General features: G+C 43.0%; 1 protein-coding gene across 6 annotated transcripts in view; it reads left to right on the top strand.

The window, feature by feature from the left end:
• Window positions 1-22,005, top strand: part of GALK2 (galactokinase 2) — a 106,431-nt gene that overhangs the window by 79,808 nt on the left and 4,618 nt on the right. For all 6 annotated transcript variants that reach the window (XM_006192326.3, XM_032481218.1, XM_006192327.3 and 3 more), the window contains 2 exons: window positions 711-921; window positions 20,200-20,401. In XM_006192326.3, coding sequence (XP_006192388.1) covers window positions 711-921; window positions 20,200-20,401 — 413 coding nt within the window. The remainder of the gene's footprint in view (window positions 1-710; window positions 922-20,199; window positions 20,402-22,005) is intronic.

The raw sequence follows: 22,005 nt of genomic DNA, 5'->3' as shown, positions 1-22,005 counted from the left end.
GACATGCATTCTGGATCGTGGCTCCCATGAGTGGACCTGGTTAGAAAGGTTTGGTTTGTACCTAACCTTCCCCTGCAGATTGAGGGGGTACCTCGAGATGCAACTGGATTTTAAACTCTTTTCTCAGGGGTGGAGAAACATACAGCTCTACCACTACCAACAACCTGATGAGGTGGTTTTTCATAAAGTCACCAATGAGGTTTTCATTTAAAATCTGAGGCTTGACTCCAAACACCCAGATACTTAAACTCATTAGCCATTTCAAAGAGGCATGTCGTAAACAGGAAGTGCTCTAATGAAATTAGGCGTACGGTGCCCACCTCAGGACCAGGTCATGTGGGATTTGAATAGTTTTCTATAGCCTGTTATAGAGAGCGATGTGTTAGGGGTGAGCACAACAGGGAGGAAAAGAATACAATTATTCAAAGAACTAGCCCTGAGGGAAAGTGGTGACAGGCAGAAAATTCAGTGGGGGATTCATTTTTTTTATTTTAAAATTTTTTTAGGAAAAATACTTAACTAGGCTGTGAGTATGACACAGGCATATTTAACTTCAAACATGTGAACCCAGCATGCATTTTCAAGCAATGGTGGGAAATGTGGATAGATTGAATGGAAAAAAAAAGTTTCAAGCTGAATTTGGCCCATTAAAATAGTGCATATCAATTTCTGACATGAAAACTGACCGTTAACTTGGTTTGAACTTGCAGCTCCTGGCTAAGCACAAGGGCTTGCCGTGGGAGGCAGCGCTGCGGCTGGAGGAGGTGCAGGCCAGACTGGGAGTCAGTCTGGAAGAAATGCTGCTGATCACAGAGGATGCCCTTCACCCGGAGCCCTACAGCCCTGAGGAGGTCTGCAGGTGTCTGGGCATCAGCCTGTGGGAACTCCGGACCCAGATCCTCAGTCCAAACACTCAAGATGGTGAGTCTGCTCGGGTCAGGGCATGGGCTCTTCCCCCACTCATGGCTGGAAGGCTTCCATCTTCCCCATGGGTCTTACTGATTTGGAAGCATGCATGAGGGAATGTGGAGCCTGTGTGTGTTTCGGCAGACTTGATTATCTAGATTCTTGACTTCATTAAATTCATTCATTCATTCATTCATTCATTCATTCATGAACAAACATTTCCTGGTCTGCTATATGCCAGGTTTTCTGGCCTGGAAAAGGTGAATAGTACATACTTTCTGCCCTCTAGAAGTTCACAATTCAATGTTTTTTTTGTTTTTTTTTTCCATCTTCCCTGCTTCCCCCCGTCCTGCCACCCATAGTCATTTTTCTGATTATTGTACCACTTACATAGAAAGGTCTAGGTTAGAGCAGTGCTTGTAACTGCTCTGGAACAACATTCTAGGCACCAGGAAGTCTGTACGGCGTAGGTTGAAACTTGTGGCCCACTTAAGTATGGGAGGTTTTTCTGTTTGCCTGCTGCTTTCAAGTGATAATTTTTGTATACTATAATATCAGATACCCAAGATGGAGGCCAGGTCAGGGTTGGAGATACAGGATGGAGCCTTGGAGTGGCTTCTCTTCTTAGAAGTAAAGGTTTTCTCTTTTTGGGAGGTCAATGCTGTGGGCAGGAATATCTAGCTAAGATCCAGTAGTCTCCTGAGGTAGAGTTGAGGGGTGGGAGCTTAGCACAAAGATCAGCTTCAGGGCCCCATTTCCATCCCATTCAGTTCAGCTCTGCAACTGGTTACCGTGTGCCTACAGCATGTTTGCCTGCCACTTAATGTCTTAAAGGCTGCAACTGCAGACAGCTTTTGGATAAGAGAAGGTAATCATTTGAGGACAGAAGGAAGGTTTTGGTTTCCAACATTGTTAGATCTAATTTAATCTGATGAACATTTATTGAATTTCTAGATGAACAAACTAGACTACAGGCCTCATCAGACTTGCCACCTGTTTTTGTGAAATAAACTCCTGCTAGAACACAGCCACATGTTGGCTATGCCTGCTTTTCCACTGTAACAGCAAAGTTGAGGAGCTGTGACAGAGTCTGAACAGGACACAAAACCTAAAGTATTTACTATCTGGCTCTTGGCAGAGAAGGTTTGCTGACACCACTCCAGAAAGCCAATAGACTAATGGGTAGCCATGCTGCCTGGATTAAGATCTCAGGCATCATCACTGATTGGATTTGTGACTAAATTTGCAATTCTTTTTTTTTTTTTCCTGTAAGATTTGCAGTTCTTAACCTTTCTGTTCTCTTAGTTTTACCATGAAGGTAGGCCTAATAGGAATACCCACCTTAAAGGCGTAATCTGTGTACTGTGCTAAGAACAATGCTAGGTAACGGAGGTGCTCATCAGTGGCTGTTACTTCTCTTCCCTCTCCTCTCCCCCCTCCTCTAGGCCCTGAGGCTTAGCAGTGGGAACACAGAACTAAACACAACAAGGAGTTTACAGAATAGTGGTAGAAACAGATAAAGCAAAAACTGATCTGGCATAGAGTAATGAGTGTGGTGAGGGAGGTGTTCTTGGGTCCAGGAAACTAGGAAAGAAAGAAGTTAGAGCTGGCTTTACTAAGGAGACAGCAACCAGACAAAAGCTAGAGAATAAATGGAAATTTCCTTGGTAGACAGGCAGTCAGAAAGATAAAACAGCTGGTATAGAGGCAGACAGGAGTCAGAGAGGATTATATGTCCAGAGAACTAGATGGTTGAGTGTTTCTTGAAAACAATGTGCATAGTGGTGAGTGATGTATCAGGCTGAGTTTGTAGATCAGCTCAGATCACCAGTGACTATGAGTTGTATGGGTAATGGGGGAGTTCATAAAATGAATGAAGAAGTTGAGTAGGTCATTGAAAAGACAGAGCTTCCAGGGGAATAGCCTTTTATTTTTTGACATAAGACATTGTCCAGTGTGTTTAATTCAGCAAACACATGTGTTAACTTCACTGGGCCGGGTATTATGCTGGATGGTGGGATCCAAAGGTAAGCAGGACATGATCTCTGCCTTAGACTGACCTAGTGTCTAATGGGGGAGCGCCAGTCAACAGTCACAGTAAATACATCCCGCTGTATGGAGGTGTTTATCAAGAGTCCTGAGAGTGTGGTGGAGAGAGAGTGACTACATGCCTGGAGAATGTGGCTTGAATTTGAGCTGGATCTTAAAAGAAAGTTATGGACTTCCCAGGCTGAGAGGGCTGACAGGCCACTCCTGGCAGAGAGTGGAGCCTGGCTGAGGACAGAGACACGAGGAGTGGGGTATTTGAAAACATGTGCCAGTAGGTGTTGTGTGCCGAATGAGTTGGATGCCAGCAGTACTGGCTGAAGGGACGCCAGTTAGGGGACTGCTGTTCTCCTCTTCATCACAGAAGAGCCTGAACTCGGGGGTTGTTGGTGGCTATCTCAAAGGGTAGATTCTCAAGTCTGTAAAGGAGAGTTCAGTTGGAAGTGATGATTGCCCATGTCTAGAAAGGAAGGGAAAGAGAGAGGAAAGAAAGAGAAGATAAGGAAGGCTGAGGTGTAGGTGCTGGGAAAGTCAGGGAATTGACTTTGCAGGCAAGATAATGAGTTTATAGATACAATTGAGTTTGTCTGTTGATATGGTATGTAAATAAAGATAGAGAACAGGCAAAGAGTCCAACTGTATAATTAGATTTTGGAGTTTTTGGTGAAGAGGCAAAGAAACCTTAATAGACGCTGAGAATATCCACTGTCAAATGACCTTAAGGCAGTCTTTTCATGGGGTCACTTCTTAGTTTGGAAACCTTCAAAGGCTCACCATTACCTCATTGCCTAAAGTCTTTACCATGGGTATTAAGTTTCTCCTCATTCTGGCCTTAACTCTGTGCTGTCCTGTCTCCCATTTGAGCCCATTCATGCCCATGTGGACAGCGTTGTCCTGGCTGAAAGATGTCACTCGCTAATTACCTCTTGGACTTGCCTCTGGGCCTTTAATCCTAAACACCACTGCCCTTTCTTCTTTTGTGAAATGTATTTCTTACCTATCTTAAAAGCTCAGTGCAATTCTTATCTGTGTCCTTCTCAGTCTGAAGCCTATTCTCTTTCTCTGTATCCCTGTTCCTTTTTCTCTGTACCAGTGTTTCTTTTTCTCTGTATCTGCCTGTTTTCCTCTCCTCCTCACCCCCCTTTTTAAAATAAGCATTTTTGGGGGGAATAAGGTAATTTTCCAGAAAACCTTGGAAAACACAAAGGATAATTTGCTAATCATAGGACGTGCATTGCTATTTATGTATCTATTTAAGTTTTATCCCCCCTAAAGAACGGTGATTTCATTATTTTTATAAAAATGATGAATGCTTAATCTTACCTCTTTATCTAAAATAACTTCCTACTGTTCCACTTGCATCACTTTCTATAATTTACTTAGGTTTTGTTCGCACTCAATGAATCTATGCTGAATGAATGAACCCATTTTGTAATCCTATCATCCTCAAAGGATTCTCCCTTTTTGCTTTTAAGATTAAGTACATGTAAAAAAACTATGAACATAAATTTGTCTGTGGGATTCTAGAGTCTCCCAGATTAATGTCATTTTATTTACTCTCTGAATCAAACCCTCAAACCTCAGCCAAATTTCCTGTGAGTTCTCTTGGCACTCAGCTTTAACTTTAGAAGTCAAAATCCCTCTATATCTTTGCCTTGTTCTTTCTGAGTTTGTGCTTTGGTTGGTCTAGGACCTTAAGTAAATGCTTCTACTAGAAAATATTATTCTCATTGAATGTGATTCTTACGGAATGAGTGGAGGCACAGAGGCCGTGTGCCCCCGGTAGGGGCTCTGGAGGGGCCACCACCCCTTTATTCCAGGTGCTTAGACTTCAACATGCTTGCTTTGACTTGAACTAATGTTCCCATCATGGCGGTCCATGCCTTTCTCAAAGGCATATGAGCTGAGGTGTTCTCTTCCTGCCAAGATTCCTTTCCTTCTTTACCTGGTTATGAGTGTGAGTTGGAAGATGCTGACCTTGAGGTGAGAGTGCAGGGAGAGATGTTTACATTCAAACTGTGGCTTGCCGCCTCTGCTAAACCAGCCAGACTTCCAAAGGCCCATGTTATTTTCTCTTTTCAATTTCCTAATAATTAGATTCAGAAATGCTCGAAGGCCATTAAAATTAACTGCACACACACACACACACACAAAGCAAAATCTTCAAATCCTTTAGACATTGTTTAGAGTGGCTATAATCCATCACTAGGAACTGGTTAGGAAAAACTGAAGGACTATTTGCAGGCCTTGCCTATGAATAAGAATTATCTAAGGGCGTGGTATAATGTCTGAGTTTCTGGAGACTCAGGGGCCAGGCTGATTTGGGAGGGGTGTCTCCTAAGGTGTGACCTCAGAGAAAGAGGTGAAGCTGTGGTCAGAGCCAGGAGAGATGGGCACGTGTATGTAGCACAGGAGAGAAGTCAAGGACACACATTAGAGGGTAAACAGAGGAGTCCATGAGGAACTAAATGGAAACTGAGGTAGAGAATGAGTCATGTGGTTTGGGTGCTAGTTTAAGACAGGGGGAATTTATTGGGAGCATTTCTTTTGGGCGTGCTCAGCCTATGTTCCAGGTCAGGGTGGCCCTGCCGCTTAGATGTACTGTTCTGGGCTGGCCATGAACCTCCTTGCTTGCATTACCAACTTTGCGTGTGACCATATGCTGACAAAGTGCTGTCTAGTTGCTGACTAATTTGTTTGGATCCTGTAATCCAAAGTCAGGAGTGATAACCATGCATGGCTTTTGAGCAAGTATAGCGCACTGGCATAGACCGCTCTTCAGGAAGACATCTAGAGCAACCCCCACCCCCGCAAAAGACCCAAAAGGCTTATTTAGTTTATGGTTTACACATTACTCTTTACCCACATCAACTGATTTGAATTTCATGACGACTCTGGGGCACATGGTTATTCTCATTTCACAGATGAGGAAACTGAAGTCAGAGAGTTACATGTACTTACAAACCTCGAGAAGTAGTAATTGCTGGAGCCAGATCCCAAATCCTAGTCTTTGGATTTAATCCAATACTCTTGCTGCCATTACTTTTTATCTCAGTGTATTAATAAGCTGGCCTTGGCAATCCTGTACCAAGCAAGGAAGATAAAATCAAATTTTGACTTTGCCTGGCTATGATTCTTTTCCTGAAACTGAGGAGAGGTGATGAAGATAGGTTACTTTGTGGTTAAAGGGTTTCCTTTGGGCTATTTCTCTTTCTGATGCTTTTGCCTTAGAAGATGTAGAGCCACTCTGTGTCCAGTAGGCTTGCTTAATTTAAGGAGTAAACTTAACTTGGCCAGAATGTGCATGAGCTCTTTTATTGCAGAGGAGCTGTGAGAAGTGCTGTGGAATTTTCTTGTTTGATGAAAGTATGGTCCTTATGGATTATCTCAGTTAAGTCGAAGAAGATTAGGGTTTTTTTTTTTAATCTAATCTTTAATCTAAAGGTACTTTACAATATAAAAGGAATCAGTAATTTCAGTTTTCAATTAAATGTTTTCAATATCAAGGACATTGATTTAATAATAGCTTGTAAGGTATCAGGTACTAAATTAAATCTTATGATCTCAACACATTCAACTGTTATTCTTACAGGAATTTTGAAAAAAATCTTCTATAAAGAGCCTAGAAGAAACTCCAAATAAAATTATAGACCATTCTTTTTTTTTTCTTAAAAAAATTAATTTTAACCCCTTTATTATGGTATGATTCCTATACAGTAAACTACATGTCTTTTAGATGCACAATTTGATAAATTTTGATAGATGTATACACCAGTGAAACCACCACCACAGTCAAGATAGCTAACATTTCTGTCACTCCCCAAGAGGTGCAAATTTCGAATTCCCAATAGGCCATTCTAGTGTTTACAGATACTGGTTGAGCAGAAATCCTTAAAATCTGCATGTTGGACTTCTAACAAGGCCAAATAAAAGTGAGCCCTTTAGTTTTGTCTTTTGTTTTCATTTTTACAGGATAATAGGTTCTTAGGAAACAAAATATAAAAAAGCATAAATCAAATAACTATTTTTGGCTTGCGCAAAGGAGAGGCTTTAAGTTGTTCTGAAAACAGGGGTGGGGGAATCTGCCTTCACTTAGTTCTGTTTCCTCTCTCCAGCTGCCTGTTCTCTCCTCTTTGCCCCTCCGCGCCTGCTGACTCCTCAGCTGTCTGGCCACGGAGGGCAGGGTCGTGCCAGGAGTGGAGCTTCTTTAATTTATTTCTTTTTTGGGGAGGGGGGCTAAGTTCCAGTTTATTTATTTTTGTTAACATTTTTAATTGATTTATAGTCATTTTACAATGTTGTGTCAAATTCCAGTGTAGAGCACAATTTTTCAGTTATACATGAACATATATATATTCTTTAATTTCTTGAAGGAAACGGGCTGAACTGCTTCCCTAATCACTTGGGAATGATGCTTCCTTGATTTTTTCTCTTCCTCTTTCAGATTTCAGATAGTACCCCTATTCACTGGTTCACCTTGCCTCTTGAAATATTTGAAGAACTGAAAATGAATGTGAATGTAGCTTATTAATTATGACGTTTTAAAGGCATGGCATCTTAAAGCCCTCAACTTCTGCAGGAACAGCCCAGTACCAGTGTGTAGGGTCACATACACAACTGTGGCGTGTGCTGTGTACTGGTTGGCGCCGGGCCACTGACAGGGAGGCCAGAGCTCGGAATGTTCCTCTTACCCCATGAAGCTGGTAATGGGAGCCTTGTTTCTGGCTCCATTCTGGAGCCACAAGAGCCAGAGAATTCTGGAATTTTCGTTCACTTGTGTGAGAGTTTTAAAGCTAAAATGAAACAGATTCTGCAGGTATGTTTTGAGGAGAGGTTAACCCCTGCAACTTGTCTTAAATGCACTTGGTCATCTTGGACTGGGGCAGACCCAGAATGAACCTATGAGCTCGACCACCTCTTTGGACTCTGCACCTTCAAACCTTTGAGTTCCCCAGATTTCTTGAGCTAGAGTGATTTGGGTAGGGCTGGCAGTAGAGGATGTGGTAGAGAGTTAGACTAATGAGACTAAACCTTTACCTCTGTCAGAGACTCTGATCCTTTTCCCCAAAGAAGAAAATGTTCCTTTCTCTAGGAAGGTCATCCTTGTGTACGGAGCCTTCTGCTGCAGGGAGTCTGTCCATGATGCAGGGACTGGGGAGGGGACATCCACTTTCCTGATAACAGCAGCCCCGCAGGCTCCCGTGACCAGCTATGAAGGGAAGCTGGAAACAACTTTTCCAGCCTCATATGAAGTTCACATACAGCAGGTGCTCTAATGGCATTTCCCAGAAATAAACCCTGAAAGAGTCACAGCTGCTAAACGTGAGTCATGAGGCGCCATCAGCCTCAGGTTCTCCCTTTGCTGGTGGGATGGGAGATGACATTTACTGAGACCCTGCTCTATTCAAGACACTGTTAGGTCCCAAGGGGGCTATAAAGATGAAGATGGCACAGTCTGCCCTCCTAAAGCAGAGTGTGGTAATTATAATTAGAAGGGAACACAGTATTTAGTGACTGGGATCTTCTGGGAGAGCTTCATGGAAGATATGGCATTTGTACTTACACTGAAAGAGATCTGGGGAATGCAGAACTAGTCTGGGTAGGATACTGATGCTGGGCCTCCACTCTGGGCGAGGCAGTGATGGAACACATTGGAGGGGGCAGCACAATCGCACATTCAGAGGACTCAGTGTGTCCTGTTGGATTGGGACGTGTGGGCTATCATTTCTTGGACAATGGAAAAATAATGCAGCATTTGATGCAGTGAAACATTTGGGAATGCCACAAGCAAAATGAGGACTTGGGAAGCTTATTATGGCAGCGGAATACAGGTTGGTAAGAGGTGAGAGGGAGACCAGTTAGAAGGTAGAAGTTGTTCAGACATGGGATAAGAATCTGAATTAGGAAGGTAGAATACAGAATGAAAAGGAGGGGAGTGATGGACTCTGTCTTGTCTTTTGAATGGCCCTGGAGGTAAGAAGAGCTTACTGAGAGTAGAATGCAGGTGATGGTGACCACAGCAGAGTGAAGCACAGATTTCAAGATCAGAGGAGAATTTATATGTCACAGACAGTGCTAGCTCTTGCTGCTCCTGGAAATCTGAGAAAGGAAAGCTATCAACATGTGGGGTGCCTGTTACTCTCTACAGACAAGATGGCATTATGCTTTGGATTTGAAAATATTCACAAGTGCCTTTTGGAATGTTGTTTTCCATGAATTAATGCTGTTTGCGTTGAAAGTGCGTATGTATTTTTTTCATCAGTGGTTTTGCTTTTAACAGCAGGTAGTTAAAGATTTTTTTCCTCTTAAATGTAAAATGCTAATTTAATTTAGCCTTTGCAGCATGGGAATGGGATCTTAATGTGGCTGAAAACAGCAGTTTATTTTTTGTGGGTTTGACTAATTTCAGAAACTCCACATTTATGAAAAATATTACTACTAGGAAAATAAATTTGAAACCGCAGTCCAACTTCAGTGAGGATGGTATAGTGTTTTTCCATTCTACTGCTTAAATACTTCAAAGATTCTATGCCTCAGAGTGGGACTTACTCTGACTTTGCTGCACAGGAGAACAGAGGGCTCTGGAATGCATTCTGAAGTGGTTTGCCCCATCCACCTCGGGATCGCTGTTCTTGGAAACCAGCTCCTAGTTTAGCCCAGTGGAGCTTTGTGTTTGGAGAGAAATTGACCAGTGGCGTGCAGCTCTGTGACTGTGCAAAGACAGCTAAAACCACAACTGCTTTTAGCCCCTCACCCAAATAATGGGAAAGTCCTTTGGTGTATGAGAGCCCCAGAAAGATTCATTATACACTTACATGATAAAGGTTTCCGGTTCTCGAAGACCAGCATATATATTTATTTGGTTTTGATTAATGGTCCTGAGATGAAGTCTTTATCCAAGTTAAGTCCAATTCCCAAAATATTTATCACTTTTTAGCTTGAAGACCCACGCTCTGCGTTCTTCCGTCCCCACACACTCCCTGCAGTTCGGCACCGTGGGGCTCGGTGGAGAAACTGCCCGTGTGGAGAATGGGGGAGACGACGGTCCCTCTCTACTTTGCACTCCTCAAATTGACTCTGAGGACAGACTGGGGAACCACTTTTTAAAAAGGGCCTACACAGACTAATGTGTGTTCGCTCAGAGGAATAATCAGCGAAGGGGCCTTGAAACCCAAGCACGTGAGGGAAGCTGAGTGGTTGGTCTGGGGAGAAGACTTAAATGCTGACAGAGCTGGGGCAGATGCCGCAGTTTAGCTGCCTGGCACGCAGGGTCTTTTCCTGGGGAAATCTGCTGCTGTACACACTGTGGAGAGAGGACAGGTCTTGCCTCCTACGGTGGAAGCTGAGAAGTCAGATTTCCCTCTCACAGGTCACTTGTCACCTGGGTGTCAGCAAGGGTCGTAGTTCGTCCGGTGTCCTGGCACACGCCTGTGTCTGGGGCTTTGAGTCTAATAGGCACAGGGTCTGTTGACAAAGTGTCTGGAGTCCAGTGTCAGATCCGATTTGGGCAGAGACTTTGTCAATGGTCCTCACTGTCTGTCTCCCTTGGTTTCTGACCCATTTCCACTTGTTTCTCGAATTCTAATAGAGAATAGGAATATGTCATCCTAACAGATTTTGTGAGTGCCCTAATATTTTAAAAGTAAACAAAATAAATTCCTTCAGATAAATTCCTTTTGTTATTTCATGTAGGTTTCTGTTGTTTACAAACAATAAGCCTGACTGATACTAATTGCTAAAGACCTGTAATGTTTTCTTATTTCCAGCTGGAATTCTTTTTTTATTTTTTAAATTTTTTGGTGGGGAGGTAATTAGGTGTTTATTTATTTATCTTTAATGGAGGTACTGGGGATTGAACCCAGGACCTTGTGAATGCTAGACTCTACCACTGAGCTATACCCTCCCCACCTCCAGCTGGAATTCTTAACCTAAATCCAAGAATAGCCTTATGGAATCTGGGTGTATGTTGTACTATATATAGAATTTCGGATTTATACATGGGGGAGATGGGGGAGAGAAGGCCCATAGCTTTTATTAGAATCTCGAAAGGCTCTGTAACCGTAAAAAGGCCAAGAACCGCTTGTGTACAGGATACAATTTAAACACCGTACTAAGCACAACATATAGAGTCCTTACAATATGACCTCTGCCTACTGCTTCAATTTTCTCTTTCACCGCGTTTCTTGTTACTTCTGTTCGTCGTCCTCATTTTATGTTCCAATCACATCAGCATCCTGTGGATTCTCTAAAAGCACCTCCTGGGTTTTAATCTCTATGTCTTTGTTCATGAAGTTCCTTCTGCCTTCAATTCTTGTTCCTTTTCTTTGCTTCTCATACTTATCCCACCCTTTAATGGGCTTGCTGGACACCCACTCGTCTTTTAGATTTGACTGGTTTCACCCTTTCACAGGAGGACTGTGAAGGTCATGATCACTGTTCCCCATCCCCCGGCCCGCCAGATTTCAGCACTACCAGCAGCCCCTGTCAAACTGGCACCTGGTGGAAGCTTCCCTTTGTTGTCCTGGAGGCACTCTCCAAAGTCACTGAAGATAGCTGTGCTGTCTGGGCACACCTTGGCAGAGAAGTTAACCCCTCTGGGGTAACAGCGGAGTGTCTGTGGGTAGATGCCACAGCCCTGCTGTCCGCAGCTGGGCCAGCTCTGGGGCGGGCTCTACATGGCTCTTCACAGGCCCCTGAGCAGTTGGGCTGCGGTTTTTCACGGCGGTCACCTGCTCATTAAGCACCCTTTACTGGCTTTTCTTCTTTCCTGTCTCACTTTCCTTCTTTCCTCCTGCTTCCCGGATTTCTACTACCTTTACCTGAGTCTTTATCTCAAGCTCTGCTTCCAAGTTAACCCAGATTAGGATACCCTCTTGACTCCGTGCCTCTACGTTAGCTGTGAGGAGCTGCCCTACCATCTGTTGTCCTTTATTTTTCATGTTTAACAATTTCTCTCTAGTGCTTTTTTTTTTTAAATAAAGTTTTAAATTAAATTTATCATTACTTCTTTTTTTATTAAAATTAAAATTTATTTTATTTTTATTGTGGTAAGAACACTCGACATGAAGTCTATCCTATTCATAAATTTTAAGTGTACAACACATCACTGTGTGCAGCAGCTTTCTAGAGCTCATTCATCTGACTTAGCTGAAACCTTCTGTCGGTTGATTAATAGCACTCCACTTTCCCCTCCCCGAGTCTCTGGTAACCACCATTCTGGCCTTTAATTTTAACTAGCTCATGTAGATGGAATCATGCAGTCCTTATCTTCCTGTGTCTGACTTATTTTATCTAGCATAATGTCCTCAAGGTCCCTCCATGTTGTTGCATGTTGCAGAATTTCTTTCATTTTTAAGGCTCAACAATATTCATATGTATGTTTGTGTATATATGGGTATGTGTGTGTGTGTGTGTGTATAGCATTTTGTAAAATCAGTTCTTCCATTGATGGGCATTTATTTTGCTTAGCTGTCATGAATGTGGCTGCAATGAACATGGACGTGGTAATAATTCTTTGAGATCCTGATTTCAGTTCCTTTGGATAAATATCCAGAAGTGAGATTGCTGGCTCATATGGTAATGATTTTTTGAGGAATCTTTGTACTGTTTTCCATAGAGGCTGCACCATTTTGCTTTCCCACCAACGATGTGCAAGGGTCCCAGTTTCTCCACATCCCTCCCAACACTTGTCTTTCATTAGACTATTACTTCTTGAGAGTAAAGAGCTTAACTTATTCATTGATGATGCCTCAGTATTACAACTGGCACATAGTGAATCCTCATCCATGTGTAAACATAAAACATGAGAGCTTTTTCTTCAGATCTCTCAAGGGCTGTCTTGCATTTACATATGTCTGGGGAGCAGAACTAAGACCAAAGAGTGAAAGTTACAAGAAGATGGACTTTAGTTCAACATGGAACTATCAGTGCACTGAAGGGAGGTGACGTGCATTAGTAACAGTGATAGTGGCTCTTTATGGCATGATGACTCACTTGGCTTGTCCACTCTTCCCTCTCTAGCCAAGAATTCCTATAATCGAGAGTTTTATGGAAACAGAGTCCCAGACACAGATGCATAGAGGGAGTAGGCAGGCATGTAAACTAGTGAGGCAGGTCAGGGCTTCATATAATTAGGGATGGTGGGGACCGTGTGGAAATAAAGTGTGCGTGCCCTGTCTAAACGGGGCGGCTGCTCCTCAGCTCCAGCCAGTAGTTGTTGTGAAAGAATGTAGGATCCGAGCTGCCCAATCTTTCGGTTTTTCAAGGGAAAGCAGAACTCCAGATTCTTATGTAAAATTTCCTAGTTTCAAAACAAAAAAGAAACAAACAAAAAACAAAACCAAAATAGCATGTAGGTCAAGAAAGCATCACTGTGATTGGATATGGACCACAGGTTGTTAGTGTGTAACCTCTGTGTAACGTGTGTAGCAGAGGATGTTAAAGCCCCAGGAGGCTGCCCCAGGTTCTGGTCGGCCTGCCCTTTTGGGCCCCTTCCCAGCTCGGGCCCTTGGCCGTTTTGTCCTTACAGCGAGGCAGCTCTGTAGCTCAGGCACTTCTCCTGTAGACGCTTCCCACCCTGTTCTCCCCACAGCCAGCCCTGTCGTCTTGGTGCGCCTCTAGCAGTTACAGCACTTGCACATCTGCCGCGCGTGGTCACTCTCCAGTGGTCTCCCAGTTTTTCCTATTTAACTGAGTTGTAAGTTCCTCATGGCAGGGGCTCCTACTTCACGTCTTTCCTGTCATTTGCAGTGTGGTGTGGGGCACGCAGCCAGGGCTTGGTAAGAACTATTTGGTTGACTGTCGCTGGATGGTCATCTCACTCAGTGCTTTTGGCATCACAGTTAGCAGACGATGAGGTAATAGGGAGGAGGCTACCAGCTCTTGAGTGCAGAATTTAAAGTGAACTCAGTAGGGCTCTTTCAGAAATCGAATAGGCATGCCCCTCATCTACTGCTGACTTGTGCTCTCAGAGCTTTTATGAGGGTCCTTAGTGCGTTTCTTCCGTCACAGGCTTTTTCTCATCCTTCCCCACCAAAGATATAACAAGACAACCAATTATTTATGCCCTGGTTTAGATTCCTTGACTAGAGATGGCCTCTGATCATAAGCTTACATAGCCATCTTTTTAAGGTAGAAGCGAGTAGGCACCTGTTTGTTATAAAGATTGTGTAAAAGAACAACAAATTATTTTAATTGGTTATGATCTGTTTTCTGTTCCTTCCATTTTACTTGAAACACACTTTGCTTGTTTTAGAAATCTCTTTTCTCCCACATCTGTGAAACAAAATGCAATAGAAACGATTCTCAGTTATCTCTGATGACGGGTATTAGGTACACTTTGTACACAGGAGTCTACTAATTACACCCAAATCTTCTTTTAGAAAATTGCCCTCACTTTCTGGTGAAGGCACTAGGAAGCGATAATTGCCTGAATAGTAGGTCTTCTCCATATTCCCTATTGCATTTCTCCACAATTGTTTATTTTTCCAAGTTCTGGTGCAGTTTTGGACAAAGACCAGGAACTGAAGCATTCTCTCAATAAGTATTTATTGAGCCCCTCCTGTGGTGCCAGACACTATTTTAGCTGCTGAAGATATAATAGTGAAGATATGAGACTAGGCCCTCGCTCTCCTGAAGCTGGCCTTCTAGTGGTGAGAGAGAACCACAGATCATTGAACAAATTAACACATAAGAAAATTGGACAGTGATTGGGAGAATAAAATAGGATAGAGAGAATGTGTATGTGAGGGAGTTCACTCTAGCCTGGAGTTGAGGGAAGGTCTTCTTGAAGGTGTGAAGTCTGAGACCTGAATGACAAGGAGAGGCCAGCCATGTCATGACCCTGGAGGAGCATGCCAAGCCAACCGAGCAGCTGCTCCAGTGGTCCCACGGCAGGGCCTGTGTAGGGTGCCGGAGGCTCCGCTGGAAAGTCAGAGGGAAGGAAGGGCTGGAGCTTGCAAACAGAATTATTATCCACGTGAATTTCTTCTATAGCTATGGCAGTTTAGTGTATGTGGCCATGATCACTTAGCTCTCAGAACCTCTGTCATGATTTCAGGATTAGATTCAGGGATTGTCTACGATTCCCATAGGAGGAAGTCATTGTTTCAAAACCCATGTGGTATATATACCCTGTTTTGAAGCCTCAGATTCCCCCTGGATAGGAGGGGACACTAGTGTTTTAGGAAGAAGGTATCTGGTATATTCTTAAATTGAATTTGCTTTGGAAATAGTCATGCAGCAGTGAATATAGTAAGAAACAAGTTTCTTCATCCCTTAATATAATAATTACTCTTAAGGATTATAAGAGCTTATAGACAGATGGAGTGCCCGGTTTTAACTGGACAGGGAAGAAAGCTGTTACTGACAAAGTTTCAGATTTTCTTGGATTTTCTGGTGTCTGCACAACAGAGACCTGCTGAGTTGCCAGCATATAACAAGCCAGAACCCTGGATCCAGAGAGCATTTGTGATGTCCAGCCAACACAGAACTGCTTTCCCACCCAAAGGGTGGTCTCCAAATGTGTTGTAGCCTTTGGCGAGATTTTTATATCACAGTTGAAAACAGATGCCTTTTCTGCCCTTTCCTTTGTTGTCTGAGTTACTACCGCTCGGGGGTGTGAGCCGTGGCAATCTTGCACTCACCTTCAGAGAGAGTCCTCATTAGACTGTTCCTCTCCCGAAGTCTTGCTGGGAAACCCTCTGCAGTAGAGTGTAGGCGCCAGAGGGCGCAGGTTTGTGAGTTTCTGATAATGTGCTCTGTGCATTCTGAATATTCCTTGTCACAAATCAAAACACCAGTCCTAAGGTTTAATATAAAAAAAAACCTCTCTGGACAGTTTCTACTTGAGAATATTTAATCCTAAAGGAAAATATTTAATCTTAAAGGACTATGCAATCCTAAAGGAAAACCAAAGCATACTCTTGCTAATGGAGTGTACTGAATTCTATGACAGGATAGGGCCCTGAAATGTACTCGTATTTCATATGTATGACGTTGAGAATCCCGAGTATCAAAAAACCACTGTAAATCCTTGATTAAAAGAGACTTATTAGACATAAAACTGAATATAATGTGTGGGCTTCTTTTGGATCCTGGTGTAGATGGACTGAAATTTAAACAACTGGGAAAATTTAAATATGGACTGAATGTGAGATATTAAAGAATGATAATTTTGTTAGATGTGATAATGATGGAGGTTATGTGAGAAAATATCCTTATTTTATAGAGTTGTGCACTGACATATGTAAGGAGGAAACGTCACCTCTATAATTTATTTTAAAACACTAGCAAAATACCAGTTGAAGCAAATATGGCAATAAGTTAGTAATTGTTCAATCTAGGTGATGGGCTCATGAAGTTCACAATTTTATTTCTCTACTCTTATGTGTATTTGAAAAATTTTATAATTCAAAGTTTAAAAAAAAGGGGGAGGGTATAGTGGTTAGAGCACCTGCTTAGCATGCACGAGGTCCTGGGTTCAATCCCCAGTGCCTCCATTATTAAAATAAACAAACACCTTTGCCAAACTGGGGCATTGCACAGTGATTGGTCAGGTAAGTAGCACTATTTTATGATCTTATGGATGTTGCTCTATTGTGCCTTTTGTGCTGCAGCTATAAATATCAGTGGACCTGGAAACTAGGCGATTTTTTCTTAAATGGGGCATTACAATAAAAACGAACCAATATTCTCCCCTTACACCTCCCGCCCCACCCACCCCTGTGCTCTGATTTTGTAACTTGGCCTATGATTAGGGGAGGTGAAGTAGTTCAAAAGTAAAACTGAAACATATGAGATCCTAGAGCCAATATTTTAAACATTTTGATTCATCATCAATTTAAAAAAAGAATAATCTTAAACTACAGTTACCAAAGTCATTTTCCTTCCTTTCAAAATATGTATTCTGTAACCTGGATTATATTAACATCCGTAAAATTACTGGCACCGTCGCACCGTCTCACGTGTGTACGTGCTGGTCAGTGGGCCATTGTTCCCCTTCTCTAGTCAGGGACTGTGAGGAGTTTTGTTAAATCTACCTGTGCTGTTTCTTCAGAGTGTTTTGCTGACGGTATGTGCTGGTATTGGCTATCGGTAAGACTTTTTTCACCTTGGGATATTTTGATACCCAGACCCTAAAATGAATCATATTCCTATTTCCATTGAATTTGGAATGGAAATAACAAATTTCCACTGCAGTGTGTGCAGATTTACATGACCTGGCTACTGATGGAACAAATCATGTTGCTGTATTTTTTTTTTATTCCTACGTTTAACTTGTAAGTTCTTCATTTTTTTTTTTTTCTGTTTTTTCTTCTACACTTGGTGTCAGTAGTTGTAGAATCAATGCCAAATGGAATCTTGCTGTCCCCTTTCCTCAGCCTCAACATTTTTGGTAAGCTGTGAGTACTGGCACCTCACTTTTTTTTTTTTTTTTAGCAGCAATGCCTCAATGGCAGTATCTTGATTTGAACTGGGGTTAAAAATAGAGTCCTAGTCACATCATCGTTAACAGTGAACACCCACTGAGCACCTGCCATGTAAGGCACTGGAGAAAGTGCTGTGGGGCGAAGGGCGGCAGAGTATGAAATGAATGGAACCAGAAGTCCTGGCTTCTGTCGTCAGCATTTGGCAAACTTTGCCGAGACAGAGACACAGCAACCACGGAAGTATGTGATAAGCACCAAATGAGTGCCATGGACTGACTGCAAATGTGGTATAAATTGAGTCAAGGGATCATTTCCAGCTGGGCCCATCACAGCTTCATGGAGCATGTGAAATTTAAATGGAACCTTCAGAAAGAGGTAGAATTTGGACAGGGAGAGAAGGGGCAAGAAGCTGCTCCAGTGTGGACTAATGAGTGTGCCCGGAAGCAGGGAGTGTTTGGCTAACACCGAGTAGGCCAGTGTGGCTGAAGGGAAGAGTTCCTGTTGGGACTGAGCATGGTGAGTGCAGGAAGTTGGATTGTGGTAAACACCGGGGAAGCAGTAAAGGTTTGGGGCAGTAACGTGAGTAAAGCTGTGTGTTGGGGGCTCCGTCTGATGGTGCAACCTCAAGGTGGGTTGCAGGGAGCAGACAGGAGTATCAGTTTGGAGATCACTGCAGACTAGTTCAAGTGGGAAAGGGAATACAAGTGCTAGTTGGGGTGATGACAGTGGGGATAGAAGGGAGGGATGACTATACGACACATTGCGAGTGAAGAACCGATTAGATTTAATGGCTAGATTTAGGTCTTCTTTGAAAGAGAACAGGACAATTCATGTGAATTTGCACGATTTCATTGATGCAAGCAGTTAACTGTAAGTTTAGTAAACCTAAGATAGTCGACTTGAGAACCTTTGAAAGAGCTTTTCATATTTTATTAATTTATAAGAAAGTTAGCCACACCCTTATAATTACTAAACTTTTACACAAATCTGGAGAATGGCTAGACCCTCCCTCTCATTGTGGCTGCCTTTTTATCCATCTCTCAGAGTTAGGAGGACAGAGCTGTGGAGTGGGAAAAAATGTCACCTGAAACTTTAACATAATTTACTGGTTCATAAGTGGAATGTAAAAGCACTTCTGAAAAAGTAGTAATAGTCTAGGGGAGAGGAACCTGGAGGCAGACCCTGGAGAAGAGAGTCCTGGAGAGAAGGCGACCTTGAAAGGCTGTTCAGTGTCCTTCAGTGGCCGAACAGAGCCAGCTCCAGGTGGCTCTGCAAGGAGGGAGCCGGAAGAAGAAAAACTGTATGACCTGGCTCTCTTCCCCCAGATCTCTTGCTGATCATCCCCCTTTCTCCAGTCTCCAGAGGTAAGGTGCACCCTGCAGGCTCAGCCTTCTGGGACAGAAAGCGGGGTGGAGAAGGGCAGACAGTAAAACTGGGGATACAACCAGAAGGTAACAATCACAGTTACCATCCTCTTTCCAAAATATAACAATATGAGGGGAATGCTTGGAGGAAGTTCTTCACTAGAATCGTAAAATGTTAGAGCCAGAAGGATCCTGAGGAATAATTTTCAACCTCATTGAAGGAGCAACTTGGGTACAGCTAGCTGTCACACAGCCAAGAGGAAATCAAAGTCCTTGGGATTCTGAGCCCCGGCTCTTTCCAGCAGGCCAGGTAGCTTCCATGTATTTTCCAGAATTTCCCCCAAACCACCATACCAGCTCAGCCACTGTGCAGCATGGGTGAAATGGTAGGGTGGTCTCAGTCGGGACGCAAGGGAATGTACAAGTATTGCAGACACAGCCCCTGCAGGAGGACATGTTTCTGTTGCTGAAGTTAGAGTCATGGCAAATAATCTGGAAAGTACAGGAAAGTGTCAACAAGAAAATAAAATCACCCATCATGTACCACAGAGATAATGACTGTTAACATTTTGGTGCTTGCTTATAATTTTTAAAAATTAAAATGTACATATATATATATAGTTTTATAGTTTGTTTTTTCACTTCATAATTAACAATTTTCCATGTAGTAAATTATCTGAGTTTTAGTAGCAATAATAATTTTTAATAGATGTGTCATAATATTTTAAATGTTTCCTGTTATTAGACATCTGAATTTTTCTTGTTTTCTCCTATGGGAAATAATGCTACAGTATACACATACATAGAAATAACTGCTTTTTCACACAGACATACACGTATAAATAACTGTGCTTATCTCTGGGATGCATTTTTATAAATAAATTGCTAGCATAAACACTGTCAGTGGTTCTTTCTGGTGAATCACAGTGGAAACGACGTGGTTCTGGGGTCAGAATCTAATCTATTCTGCTTCTGCCGCTTTCTGGGTGTGTGACCTTAGCCACGTTACTTCACTCTGCTGAGCCTCATTCTCTTATCTGTTGAAAAGAGTCATAGGGGTCACACTGCCCATCCCCACTGCTGTGATGAGAACGACATGAGATGGTGCCTTTAAAGTACCTGAAACACCGTGCTGTGCTCAGTACGTGTGACCTCTCCCTTCCTGCGGGATGAGCCAGTCTGCATGCTCGTGTGGGCAGATGTCTGTGTATGTGGAATAAAACGACGAAAATATACTTACAAGATGTATTTAGTATCAAAAAAAAGTAAAGTTGACTTGAAAAGAGATCAATTTAGACTAGAAAGAATTCCTTCTGTGAAAGAGAGCCCTATTTAAAGTCTAAGGCATTAATAATAAAGACAGAAATGGAAGTTCTCAATAACTGTATTTTTCTTTGCACTAAATTCTCCAGTAACGATTTCTGACCTTGTTCACCACCCCCTTCCTTCCTAAGTGCGCGTCTTCAAGCTCTACCAGCGGGCCAAGCACGTGTACAGCGAGGCGGCGCGAGTGCTCCAGTTTAAGAAGATATGTGAAGAAGCACCTGACAACATGGTCCAGCTGCTGGGGGAGTTAATGAACCAGAGCCACGTGAGCTGCCGGGACATGTATGAGTGTAGCTGCCCTGAGCTGGACCAGCTGGTGGACATCTGTCGGTGAGGCTGAAAGAGTGGCGGGGGCTGCAGGGCGCTACCAAGGGACGTGTTTAATGAAAAAGGAACGTAATACTTGTCTTGCAAGTGAAAGAAGATCCCTTTCCACTTCCTATGAGAGGGGTTGTCTGGGACGTTGGGCTGAATTTGTTTCCTCTTAAAAATCTGTAGATAAAAGATTAGAGACCTGACTCCATGGCCTTATGAGGCTCCAGGTTTGCAGTCAGTTATTCATGACATCATCAAAGAGTCTTTTCCCTCTCTGGATGATTAAGCATTTCAGGGAGCTTTTCTTAGACACAGACCCCGATGTTAACGTTCTCATGCTATTTTAAGCAATGGTTTCCACTACACTGTGGCCTCTGCCAGCATCTCCTGTTTGGTGTCCTAGGTTTAGTAGTTTTATTCAAGAGGGCAGAAAAAGGAAAGAGGACCTTAAGCCTGACAGGAGTGCATAGCGGGGGCGGTGGGGGGGGTGTGTGGTGCTGCTGAAGGAATTACTCGGAGTCAGCACTTCCTGCCTTCCAGGTTTAGGATCGGCAATTCGGGGAACAAGGGATTAAGAAAGCCCAGTTTATGAATGGCTGGTTGGGCAGAAATGTAGTTTTCCTCTTACACAAAGCCTGAGAACAACTTTCTTATAATTGCTAAAGAATGGGATAATAGAGTAGAATGGCTCCTTTTACCCAGAAGGGGTCACACTGACCTTGGAAGAACTGAAAGGGAAATTGGGAGAACTCTCCAATGGCTAGATGTTATTTCCACTGTGAGAAGATCATGCAGAACTGGCTCTAATTAGCAATGAAAATATAATCAACCACTTGGCGCCTGTGGCTTGCCTCACTCATTGCCACACTCCAGCCTGAAAAGTTTAAACCAAGTAGCTCCAGTGATCACACATGGCATGTGTAACCCAACTTGTCGAGAGACTGGAACACAGCATTGATGAGTCACTCTGCTGACGTCAGTGTTTGCTCAATAACTGCCAAAAAGCCTTTCAGAGCGTGTTTCATTCTAAAAGTGCCCTTCTCTGAAAATATCAAGGGCCCACTGAATGGAAGGGACAAATATTGTTTGGTTCTGGAAATAGGAGGAAGTGGACTGATTTGTGTAGAAATCAGGAAGAAGCATCTTTGCTTAGAAGGTGGTGGGGTAGTTTGAATCCCACCTGAAAAGCAGTGAAGGGGCATTTGCCAGCCTCCTGGAATCCTCTTAACGCATTTTCTTTTTCTGGAGTGGTCGACCAGCACGTGTCCTCACGAAGCTTACATTCTCAAGGGTAAAGAGGGAAATGACAATTAAAAATAGACTGGTAGTGGTAAGTGTTATGAAAAAAACAGAAGCAATGGAGAATACTTGGGTTGGGCGGGTAATCTTTATATTGAATGGCTGAAGAAGGCCTCTCTGAGGAGGTGATATTTGAGCAGAGACCTGAAGGAAATGAAGACGTGAAAACAGCAAGTGGACAAGCCCTGAGGTCGGTCCGAACATAATGAGTCAGCAGGAAAGCCCAGCTCCCAGCCCAGTGTGACTGCCACAGCTACTGCTCTCTGCTTGGGTCATCTTTTTTTTTTTTAACCTACTTTCCTTTCTCAGCTTTAGCGATG

This window comes from Camelus ferus, chromosome 6 (genome assembly GCF_009834535.1).
Source record: "Camelus ferus isolate YT-003-E chromosome 6, BCGSAC_Cfer_1.0, whole genome shotgun sequence".
In the NCBI taxonomy this organism is placed as follows: Eukaryota; Metazoa; Chordata; class Mammalia; order Artiodactyla; family Camelidae; genus Camelus; species Camelus ferus.
This window is presented reverse-complemented; position numbering and strand designations above follow the sequence as displayed.